This window comes from Oryctolagus cuniculus, chromosome 15, assembly GCF_964237555.1.
Source record: "Oryctolagus cuniculus chromosome 15, mOryCun1.1, whole genome shotgun sequence".
In the NCBI taxonomy this organism is placed as follows: Eukaryota; Metazoa; Chordata; class Mammalia; order Lagomorpha; family Leporidae; genus Oryctolagus; species Oryctolagus cuniculus.
In genome coordinates, this window is record NC_091446.1 from 25,799,982 (window position 1) to 25,812,503 (window position 12,522).

General features: G+C 40.5%; 1 protein-coding gene across 3 annotated transcripts in view; it reads left to right on the plus strand.

Moving 5' to 3' along the window:
• The window catches only part of CFAP43 (cilia and flagella associated protein 43), a 121,855-nt gene that overhangs the window by 35,472 nt on the left and 73,861 nt on the right, over positions 1-12,522 (plus strand). For all 3 annotated transcript variants that reach the window (XM_070057270.1, XM_002718726.5, XM_070057269.1), the window contains 3 exons: positions 7,273-7,432; positions 10,407-10,474; positions 12,348-12,479. In XM_070057270.1, coding sequence (XP_069913371.1) covers positions 7,273-7,432; positions 10,407-10,474; positions 12,348-12,479 — 360 coding nt within the window. The remainder of the gene's footprint in view (positions 1-7,272; positions 7,433-10,406; positions 10,475-12,347; positions 12,480-12,522) is intronic.

Consider the following 12,522-nt stretch of genomic DNA (forward strand, 5'->3'; position numbering starts at 1 on the left):
TACAGATTAGTCATAGGAACTGCAAGGGCCAGAGACTGGCATTCTGGCTCTGGATGACTGGGGAAAGGGTGGCACCACTACTAACAGAAATGGAGCCCAGCTATGATTTCAGTTCTGGACACACTGAATTTGAGGTGCTGGGAAGGTATCCAGGCAGAGATGCTGGGTGGAAGCTGGCAAAGCAGACCTCGTGTGAGGGAGGAGAGAGCTAGAGACACAGGTGTCGGCAGCGTTCTCACAGAGCACAGTGGGAGCAGCAGAGGGGGTGATGCACGAGGTTATGGGAGGGTGTAAAGAAGAGAAGGGGCCAGGGAGGAAGCTGACAGCCAAAAGGCAGGAGGAGAAGGAAGAGTCTGAGGAGACAAAACGCTGGAAGCAGGAGAAAATCTAGGGGAGAGGCACGAGATCAGAGCAAACAGTGGAAGAAAGTTTCCAAAAGGGAGGGTTTGCCATTCGTTCACTCAATAGATACTTACCAAGGTCCTTCAGTACAGTAGGCACCACTTTAGGCAGTGGGGAATCAGGTGATGACCAGCCAGGCACAATCTCCTTAGAGTTTGTGTTCTTGTTAGGGAGGTAGAACAACAACAAAAGTAGAGAGATGCATTATATCTTTGCAAAATACTATGGTTATTTTACCAGAACAAGTAGGGGCAGCAGGGAGAGGACTAACATGCGTAACATTTGCTAGTCCAGGAAGGCTCTGAAGCTGAGACTTGAAGGACCAGGAGGCATGACCAGGAGGGAAAGAGTGTTTTGGGTGGGGGCAACTGCATGAGCAAAGGCTCTGGAGGGAGAAGAGAACTCAGTACATTTGAGAACTGAGAAAGAACTGCATAGCTGGACCTTGATAAATGAGGGGGACATTGAAGAGAGAGGCAGGGAACTTAGAGTAGCATTTGCAAGGCCTCTGGGATAACAGGAGCATGAGTCTTCTGAGCCTCTGGAACCTGTGTTATGCTAACAACTGTTGAACTTTAGAGAATAAAGGAGGTGGATATCCCCCAAATGGTTTTGACCATTGCAGAGAATTAAGCCGTGAATATTAAAAACAACTCAATGTGAGGCTTCTTTTGTTTGTTAAGAAAAATCTCTGTGAAGGGACAGGTGATTAGCCTAGCCCTTGAGATGCCGTTTGGGATGCCTGCATCCCGTATCAGGTACCTGGGTTTGAGTCCCAGCTCTGCTCCCAGTTCCACCTTCCTGCTAATGCAGACCAGAGGAAGCAGCAGCGTCACCCCACTAGACCTGGATTGTGCTCCTAGTGCCTGATTTCAGCCTGGTGGAGCCCTAAATGTTGTAGGCATGTGGAGAGTATACCAGTGATTGGGAGGTCTCTGTTTTCTCTGTCTGCCTTTCAGATAAAATAAATAAGATTTAAAAAAATAGGTGGCAAGTAAGGGAAAAAGGTAGTATGTCCTTGGTGTTTCTTCTAGTGAATGGCAGAGTTGCTTTTTTAAATTATGAAAAAGGACTAATTCCTTTTATAACACAGTGTCTCAGCCTTGGAAATACAGACACACACAGCCACAGTAGGACAGCAAAAAATAAAAACAAACGGGTCAGCCATCATGATTTGCAACCTGAAAGACTTTTTTCTATATTCAGTGTTTATTGCCTAGAGTCCCCAAACATCAACTATCTCAATTTTTTTATCCTGTTGTGAATTTCTTCAGGAGCCCTCATCTTCCATATTTTGTACCAGTATAATGAATCTTACATAAAACATGTAAAAATTCAGGCCCTTGTCCTTGTTATTTGGAAAATGCAATGAAATGCCTCCTTTAAAGGCTGAAGTGTATGGGCCACTGCTGTGGTGTAGTAGGTTAAGCCTCCACCTGTGGCACTGCCATCCCATATGGGTACTGGTTTGAGTCCTGGCTGTTCTGCTTCTGATCCAGTTCCCTGCCATTGGCCTGGGGTAGCAGTGAAAAAAAAGATATATGAAACTTGTATACCTTAAGTAAAATTTTTTAAAAAGACTGAAGTGCTCAAAATAGATCAACATCTTTATTTCCTTGAACTTTTGCACTCTGCCTTTTAACCTTTCTCTGAAAGTAGAAATATAATGTTACCATTTGACATCTCCAGATCATATAGAGAATATTAATATAGCCGTAGTCTTTGCAGTTAAGTTAGAAATTAATTTCCCCAGTAGTTTACTTTTCATTTTATAGCAAAATAAGTGAGGAAAATGGTTGGGACATTAATTAACATATGTATAACCAGTGAAAGCACAATGAAAAATAGATTTCAAACTTATTGATTCCATTCCTTCCTTGAAGCATTATTTTTAAAATTTTATTTATTTATTTATTTTGTTAAGTTTTTAAGAATTTTATTCAGTGAAAGAAGTGCGCAGACGAGGCCAGTGCCACACCTCAATAGGCTAATCCTCCACCTTGCAGCGCTGGCACACCGGGTTCTAGTCCCGGTCGGGGCGCCAGATTCTGTCCCGGTTGCCCCTCTTCCAGGCCAGCTCTCTGCTGTGGCCAGGGAGTGCAGTGGAGGATGGCCCAGGTGCTTGGGCCCTGCACCCCATGGGAGACCAGGAGAAGCACCTGGCTCCTGCCTTCAGATCAGCGTGGTGCGCTGGCCGCAGTGCGCCGGCTGTGGCGGCCATTGGAGGGTGAACCAAAGGCAAAGGAAGACCTTTCTATCTCTCTCTCACTGTCCACTCTGCCTGTCAAAAAAAAAAAAAAAAAAAAAAAAAAAAAAGGAAAAGAAAAAAAAAGAAATGCGCAGAAGAGTGAATGCTTTATTTAGGGAAGAAAGAAAAGTCTAGAGGCTAAGTTGTTTCCATACCAAGCAAAAAGCAGGCCAGGAGCAAGCCACGTGGAACTAGCGTGCAGGCAGGAAGGCAGAGAGTGGGTGCCAGAAGGCCACACACCACGAAGGCACGGGGCAACAAAGGCAACAAGCACAGCAAGGGCAATAAGGCAGTTTTCTTTTTTTAATTTTTCTTTTATTTGAAAGGCATAGTTACAGAGAGAGAGAAGGACAGAGAGAGATTTTCCATCTGCTGGTTCACGCCCCTAATGTTTGCAACAGTCAGTGCTGAGACAGGCTGACACAGGAGCCAAGAGCTTCATCTGCGTCTCCCACATGGGTGCAGGGGCCCAAATACTTGGGCCATTTTCTACTGTACATGCTGCACATTGACAGAGCCAGATCAGAAGTGGAGCAGCCAGGACTTGAACTGGCACCCATAGAGGATGCTGGCATTGCAGGCAGTGTCTTTACCCACTACACCACAACACCAGCCCTAAATATCATTTCTTATGACCCAGGTACCAATGAAAAACTTCTCAGCCAATTTTTACTCTGTTTCCTTTCCCCAGAATGTAAACTCTGTGAGTACAGGGATTTTTGGGTTCTGTTTTCTTCACTGCTACCTCCTTGGGCTTAGAATATCACCTGGAATGTTGTGAGTGTCCAGTAACTGTTAGATGAATTAATAGCAGAGTGAAAGAGTGAAGTCAGCATGCAGCTCTTAAGAAATATAACAATTCTGTTAATTTGGCCAACTGCTTATTAAAAGTATTTTCTGTATCTCTAGGTATAAGGATACCTAATTAAAGCAAGGCTGTTATGTTAGAACAAGTGCAATTCTAAGTCGTGTAATATAACAAAAGCTCAGATAGTATTAAACGTTATATTCTCAAAACAGATACATAGTTGTCTCTTAACTTCTGTGGGGAATTCATTCCAGGACCACCTTCAGATGCCCAAAATTCCAGATGCTCAAATCCCTTAAATAAAATAACATTGTATTTCCACATAATCTATGCACATCCTCCAAATATATTTAATCATCTCTAGAATACTTATAATACCTAATACAATGTAAATGATATACAAATAGTTTTTATATTGTTAAGGGAATAATGATGAGAAAACAACTCTGCATGAGTACAGTACAGATAAAATTTTTAAATATATGATGTTTTCAATCCACAATTAGTTAAATCATGGATGCAGAACCCACAATACATAAAAGTACTTATAAAAATAAACTGGTATGTGTGGCTGGTTCACAAAGAGAGAAAGTGCTGTATTGTGATTTTTTTAAAAACTTTTATTTAATAAATATAAATTTCCAAAGTATAGCTTATAGATTACAGTGGCTTCCCCCCACCATAACCTCCCTCCCACCCACAACCCTCCCAGTTCTTGCTGCCTCTCCCATTCCATTCACATCAAGATTCATTTTCAATTCTCTTTATATACGGAAGATCAATTTAGTATATATTAAGTAAAGATTTCAACAGTTTACACCCACACAGAAACACAAAGTGTAAAGTACTGTTTGAGTACTAGTTATACCATTAATTTACATTGTATAACACATTAAGGACAGAGATCCTACATGGGGAGTAAGTGCACAGTGACTCCTGTTGTTGACTTAACAAATTGACACTCTTGTTTATGGCATCAGTAATCACCCTAGGCTCTTGTCATGAGTTGCCAGGGCTATGGAGGCTTTTGAGTTCGACAATTCCAATCGTATTTAGACAAGTTCATAGTCAAAGTGGAAGTTCTCTCCTCCCTTCAGAGAAAGGTACCTCTTTCTTTGATGGCCCATTCTTTCTGTTGGGATCACACTCGCAGAGATCTTTCATTTAGGTTTTTTTTTTCCCCAGAGTGTCTTGGCTTTCCATGCCTAATATATTCTCATAGGCCCGTCAGCCAGATCTGAATGCCTTAAGGGCTGATTATGAGGCCACAGTGCTATTTAGGACATCTGCCATTCTATGAGTATGCTGTGTATCCCACTTCCCATGTTGGATCGTTCTCTCCTTTTTAATTCTTTCAGTTAGTATTAGCAGACACTAGTCTTGTTTATGTGATACCTTTGACTCTTAGTCCTATCATTATGATCAATTGTGAACTGAAACTGATCACTTTGACTAGTGAGATGGCATTGGTACATGCCACCTTGATTGAATTGGAATCCCCTGGCACGTTTCTAACTCTGCTGTTTGGGGCAAGTCCAACTGAGCATGTCCCAAACTGTACATCTCCTCCCTCTCTCCCTCTCTTATTCCCACTCTTATATTTAACAGGGATCACTTTTCGGTTAAGTTTCAACACTTAAGAATAACTGGGTATTGATTACAGAATTCAACCAATAGTATTAATTAGAACAAACAAAAAAATACTAAGAGGGATAACGTATTAAGTTGTTCATCGACAGGACAAGGGATGATCAAGTCGCTGTTTCTCATAGTGTTCATTTCACTTCAACAGGTTTCCTTTTTGGTATTCAGTTAGTTGTCGCCGATCAGGGATAACATATGGTATTTGTCCCTTTGGACTGGCTTATTTCACTCAGCATGATGTGTTCCAGATTCCTCCATCTTGTTGCAAATGACCGGATTTCATTGTTTTTTACTGCTGTATAGTATTCTATAGAGTACATTTCCCATAATTTCTTTATCCAGTCTACTGTTGATGGGCATCTGGGTTGATTCCAGGTCTTAGCTATTGTGAATTGAGCTGCAATAAACATTAAGGTGGAGACAGCTTTTTTGTTTGCCAATTTAATTTCCTTTGGGTAAATTCCAAGGAGTGGGATGGCTGGGTTGAATGGTAGGATTATATTCAGGTTTCTGAGGAATCTTCAGACAGACTTCCATAGTGGCTTTACCCGTTTGCATTCCCACCAACAATGGGTTAGTGTCCCTTTTTCCCCACATCCTCGCCAGCATCTGTTGTTGGTAGGTTTCTGAATGTAAGCCATTCTCACCGGGGTGAGGTGGAACCTCATTGTGGTTTTGATTTGCATTTCCCTGATTGCTAGTGACCCTGAACATTTTTTAATGTGCCTGTTGGCCATTTGGATTTCCTCTTTTGAAAAATGTCTATTGAGGTCCTTGGCCCATCTCTTAAGTGGGTTGTTTGTTTTGTTGTTGTGGAGTTTCTTGATCTCTTTGTAGATTCTGGTTATTAATCCTTTATCTGTTGCATAGTTTGCAGATATTTTTTCCCATTCTGTCTGTTGCCTCTTCACTCTCCTGACTGTTTCTTTTGCAGTACAGAAACTTCTCAATTTGATGCAATCCCAATAGTTAATTTTGGCTTTGACTGCCTGTGCCTCCAGGGTCTTTTCTAGGAAGTCTTTGCCAGTGCCAATATATTGCAGGGTTTCTCCTATGTTCTCTAATAATTTGACGGTGTCGGGTCATAGATTTAGGTCTTTAATCCATGTTGAGTGGATTTTTGTGTCAGGTGTAAGGTAGGGGTCTTGCTTCATGCTTCTGCATGTGGAAATCCAGTTTTCCCAGCACCATTTATTGAATAGACTGTCCTTGCTCCAGGGATTGGTTTTAGATCCTTGATCAACTATAAGTTGGCTGTAGATGTTTGGATTGATTTCTGGTGTTTCTCTTCTGTTCCATTGGTCTATCCATCTGTTTCTGTACCATTACCATGCTGTTTTGATTACAACTGCCCTGTAGTATGTCCTGAAATCTGGTATTGTGATGCTTCTGGCTTTGTTTTTGTTGTACAAGATTGCTTTGTCTATTCGAGGGCTCCTGTGTCTCCATATGAATTTCAGCATCTAGATTTTTTAAAGATTAAAAAAGGTGTGTTGGGGGATATGAAACAAAGACCTAAATGGTCCATAACACCCATTCACTATCTGATCCTTTACAGAGAAAAAATGATTTTGTTCATTGGCCCATATTATTTTTTGTTCCCTAAGTCAAATATTTCTTTTAGGTACATATCATAGAATTTGTGCATTTTTCTTCCCATGGAATCAAAGTCATTTAGGATGCCATGTGTACCACATTAGAATAGCCGCCAGAATCAAGCAGAGTCTGCATCTCACTTGCCTGGAACGTCAGGCCCACCTCTGCAGTACCAAGCAGAGCCAGGGAGAGGACTGCTGTGAAAGTGTGTCTCCAGCTGAGCAATGACTTCCTCAAACTCAAGGCACACACACACACACACACACACACACACAAGTCCACTAAGGAGCAGTTTAGAAGTTGTTACTCAAAACTTCCATGATAATCTGTGATTATAGAATTTTGAAGGGTTTTGAAGGTGTTGGCAGGAAAACTGTTCTAAGTGAATTGAAATGGAAAGAGAGAAATGGAACAAGGAAAAAATTCAATTAGCTCACGGCAAATGCCAAGAGCAGTGAATTGAGGCTGTCTGTATACGTCAGCTTCTTTTTGGGGCAGCTGCTCTGATGACATTTCTCTTGTCTCATAGTCATGCATGTTTTCTTAACATGAAACCTTTATTCTTTTCCTTCAGCCAAAAGACGATCTGTATCCTATGCTTCACCCAACTGTTCACTGCTGGACTCCCACAAGTGACCTATATGTTGGCTGTGAAGAGGGTCATCTTTTAATGATTAATGGAGACACCTTGAAGGTGACTGTGCTTAATAAGATGGAAGAGGAAGAGTCAATTGGTGAGCAACTGCTCTGCTTCATATTCAGAAGCATAGCCCTGGGTGTAGATTTTGCAAACACTTGAAGATGGACGTTTTGTGCTGTTTTCCCCTTTCTTGGAGACATCTTAGATTCTTCCTTGCTTAACCCTCTAGTTAGTTATTAAGTCCTGTGGATAGTTCTTAACAACTAGCTAATGTTTTCAAGTGTTACTATGTTCTTGGTATTCTGCTATCACTTTATTTGCCTATTTCATATAATTCCTAATACCACATTCTAAAGTAGCACATCGTTATTTCCATCATACAGATGAGATTAAGAACATGCCCAAATTCCTATAAGCTGTGCAACTGACATCTGAACCCAAGCAATAAGACTTTAGTTCAAGTTCTTAGCTACTATCCTGCATATCCTTTCCTGGACAAATATTATACTATATATATATGTTCTTAGTTAGCCAATCATAACCTTTTCTGCACCCCACTCCTCTCAACCTCATTCTCTGTGAAGACCATCTCTTTTAGGTCCAACTGCCATCTTGAAAAAGACATCTCTGTGCTTGGTTAGAATTTCTAAGAGAATGTGCTTCCCCTCCCCCCATCTAGTGTGTCTCTTCTTGGTCCCATCACCTGTAACCAGGATTGTGCCTGGGTCACGGGAGCCAAAGTCCACCCACTGAGGGCTAGGTGTAGAGCTTTCGAGGAAGGAACCTCACCACGGCAAGCTCCCTGAACCTCTCCAATGCACTCTCCATTCCAGCTGCTCTTATTATTTCACCCTTGATTTTTGTAACAACCTTCAGAGTGACTGTATTGGCCATAATCTACATCTTTCACAAACCAGGCAGTGTTTCCCTACCAAATAGCTCTTTCTGGAGTCCATTTTCAACCTGCAGCTCAAGGATGGTGCTGCCTTGATTTCAAGCCTCCATAATCTGATCCTACTGCACCATTAGCATTATTTCCCTCTACTCCCCAGAATGAGTTTCTGATCTGGCCAGTCCTTTCTTCTCATCATTTCACAAACATGCCCTCTACCTTATCTCCTTGACACTATTCAACTCTGAATCTTGAAGTGCCCAGTTCAAGTTCCATCCCCTCGAGCAAGTTTTCCTCAACTGAAAAACCCCTCATCTACTCCCTCTCCCATTCACTGATAAATCTGAGGTCATTGGGTTGAACTTTCCTACCCAACTCTATCCTTTGCCTAAATGACCTTCCTAGCTTGCTCTGCCTTCCAGTCAAGTATCTGGAATGCTCTCAAGTAACTTTATTCTGGCCTGTATTGCCAGCTTCTCCTCATCCTACTTGAGCCTTTTACAATTTCTTAGCATTGCTGTGCTCTCTCCAAATTCTGCCAGCTGTAACGTTGAGTTTCCTTTGCCTGGGATGCCCTTCTAGAACTTCCTTTTGTACTTAGTGAACTTATTCTCCTTTGTGGAACCTTCCCAATCCCCAAACTTCAGGCAAAATTCAGTGTCCCTATCTGGGATTTCTTGGGAATCACTCTTTTCTCAGTTTGTACTGTTAAGGTGGCCCATGTTGCATAGACCTTTCCCACTGGTCATGAACTCTTTGGAGTCAGGAATTGCTTGTTCTTTGGACCCAAAGTCTGATTCCAGGTAACCCTCCAGAGTAAACTGGCACCTGTATGTGTTTGTTGAATGAGCCATAACACAATGATTCTCCTTTCCAAATTCCTATTTTATGTATAAGATATTTTATACAATTTTAAAGTTAATCATATATAGTCTTGTGTTATCCACTATTTTCTTCCTACCTACTAATTCTTATGATTTTCATGGTATATTATAGATGCTTTCAATATACATTTGTCAGCCTTCTATAATGTGGAAGGCAAAGTGAGATGCCTTAGAAGTTACAGAGATGACAAATATGTAGTTTCATAATTTCAATCCTCAGGGGGCTTAGGTTTTATTGAGGAGGATAAGCCAAAGAGACAAATCATTATAGCCAGGAAGATTAAGATGATTTTATTAAGAGGGACTCTGCTTCAAGAGATGCTATGGGGATTCAGGTGAGGGAAACATTCAGGTAAAGTCATTTGGAAGGTTGTATTGGAATTGACCCTAGAAGGAGAGGTTCACAGGCAAAGATGTTGGTAGATGGAATTTCTGCTAGTGGTATCTGCATAGATAAGAAGACATGAGGAAGGACAAGAAACAAGAAGTGGTCTAGTTTGGAGCATTGTTTGTCACAGAGAAGTAGTGGGAAATGAAAGGGTATCCTTACCTTTCATGTCCTGCTAAGACATGAGTGGGCAGACCTCAAAACTCCTGAGCAGAAATCTACTCTGATTAGAATTGCACATAGTTGGGATAATTTAGCTGCAACTCAGGACAGGGAAGTTCAAGAAGTGAGTGGCTGAGAGCAGCAAGCATCTGGACCAAAGATTCAAAAGAACCTGCGCTCTAGAGGCAGTTGGAGGAGAGGAGAGGACTGCTGGGAGGTGAACGTCTCTGAGGGAAGGAAAGGCGAATGCAGCCGGGGTGTGCGGTGCACAGGTGGACAGGCGGGGCCGCCTCAGCCTTCCTTTCACCTTGTAGTTTTTGTGGTTTCTCCATATAAACAGGTAGTAGATTTTTCTTATTTTTTCCCAAAGGCCAATATTTTTTAACAACAAATGTTCTGTAAGAACATTTATTGTTTGGACTGTGTTTCATATGCTGATGTATCAATTTACATACATCAAATGAACAGATCTTAAGTATACAACTTAATTATAACAGTACTGCTATGTTGTTTTTTCCCCGGCCTCTTAAAACCCCTCATAATGCTTTGCTAAAATTCAAAATATATTTATTACATATTAAATATTTCCACATTGTTAGTTACATAGATGACACAGAACTTAAGAACAACTTGTGTGATTTCCACTAGTCAGCATGACTAGGCAACTTTTATTATTACTCACAGTTACATTGCACTTTTAATGATGTGTCACTGGCTTTACTTTGTTTTTCTTTTCCAAAAGACAGGAGAAATCTTATCAGTCCAGTCACCATGGTATATCAGAAGGAGGGCGTGTTTGCTTCTGGAATTGTAATGTATTTTTTTTTCTTCAAAATTAATTACTTTCAAGGAAAAAACACAGTTTCCATTTGCTGTCATTTAATATTATGAGCTATATTTTGGGATGTCAGTTTCTGCCAGATTATAAATTAAAATGGCTTCCTCTTTAGATGCTATTATAAAATGTTTTATTATGAGCGTAGAAAATAAATGCAAAAGCAGAAGGAACAGTACAATGAACTGCAGTGTGCCCATCTTATTGCAAATAAACAAAAATGAAATTTATAATCTATTGCCCTCTCCTGATTTAAAAAAAAAACACATAATATCTGTAACTCAATTCCATGCTTATTTTTGCACTTAATGTATTAGGTTGTCAAAGGTAAATCTGGAGACTTTTGTCTCAGCTTCAGTTTAAACTCTCACATGTGCCCAGTTAGCTGTTATGTGTCACATTATCATTGCTAATACTTACATTGGAATTAGTAGTCATAGCTTGTGTTTCCTTGGTGCTTACTTTGTACGAGGCACCAGGCTAAATGTTACTGCCTTATTGTTCTTCACCTTACCAACCTTACCATGTAGAAACTGTTGACATCCTTCTTCTACAGATGAAGGAACCAAGTCTTACAAACTTCACTAGTGAGTAAGTAGAGGAGCTAGGTTTGGACCCAAAGGCTTCATTTCCAAAGGCTTTGTTGTCCTTTCTCAGAACATAAGATCTCAGTAAGCATGAAAAGGGTCAGAGCATGTGTTTGCCTTTCCATGCTGTCGTGATCACTGTAATCAATGGCAAGGTTTAGAATTGATCAATACTAAAATTTCAGGTCTAGTGATAGCTACCCTGAGTCCACTGTCAGATTTATCTGTTCCAGTGCCATAGATCACATCTCCAGGACCTGGAGGGTGGCTAGGCAATAGTATCAGGATGAGAAAGATGGTTCCACCCAAGAAAATCTATATGGAGGTCAGATACTGCACTCAGTTCACAGCCCCCTTCCTGCAACTTTGCAGTGAAATACCCTCTCCTCCCTCCTACATTGAGTGCTTTTGTGGCCTTTTGTGATTCTTATCCTCTTCAAGGCCACCCTCATGTTAGCTTTAACCCTGAAGGAGTGGTTGCAGCATTTTCCCTGTTGAGGAATGGACAATGATGATGAGCTTGGGAAAGCACCTTGCATGTCCCCTCACCACCACCAGTTCCCAATCGTCAGACTCCAGCTAACTCACAGATGCCAACTTTTAGTTAAAATGGGGTCTGATCTAGAAAATGATAAATAAATTTGCCAAGAACCTCCTCATTGTTGTAAAAATAACTCATTGCTCTTGAAAATAGTTACATTAACCTAACCTTATGTACAACCAACTTGTTCTTAATTGATACCTTCCATGTTCTAGTATTGTGTGAGGAACTAAAAGAGGATACATGAAATAAAAGACACACTTCTGATCTTGGGTAATTTAGGCAGATAAGAAGTGACTGTAATCATAATTAAAGAACATACATTTAGGGCTAGTGTCTTTTGAACTAAGCAGACACATCATATGAACTCTGCCTCATTTGCTTTACTTTCTGTATAGTGAAGAATTTGGTGGAAGATATCACTGTCCACTCTGCCTGTCAAAAAAAAAAAAATGGTGGAAGATAGATACTAGAGAAGCTCAAATATAATTGAATAATGTGCCACAGTATAGATAAAAATGAAAATTGACCAGGGAATTTGGTTAAAAATTGCCTACATAAAGATGATAAGATTGCATTCTACATTACCAAGACATAGGTGATGATTCCAAATACATGTAGATGGTAACCTATAAGCCTTAGCTTGTCTGATGAGAAAAGTATATTATGCATTGACTGAGATGGATTTCCTGCATGTATCTCATTGTTTTTGCTCTCTAGGATGGTTTTATATATTCATATATTATTAAAGATTTAAATTACAAAATAGAGGATTTTCTTGAGATTGAAGAGCCTGTGGAACATTTGATGTTTTCTCCTAGTTACAAAATGTTGCTGATTCAAACAGATAAGGTATGTTAGATGGTGGTTTCTTGATATGCAGTTTTCAGATAAC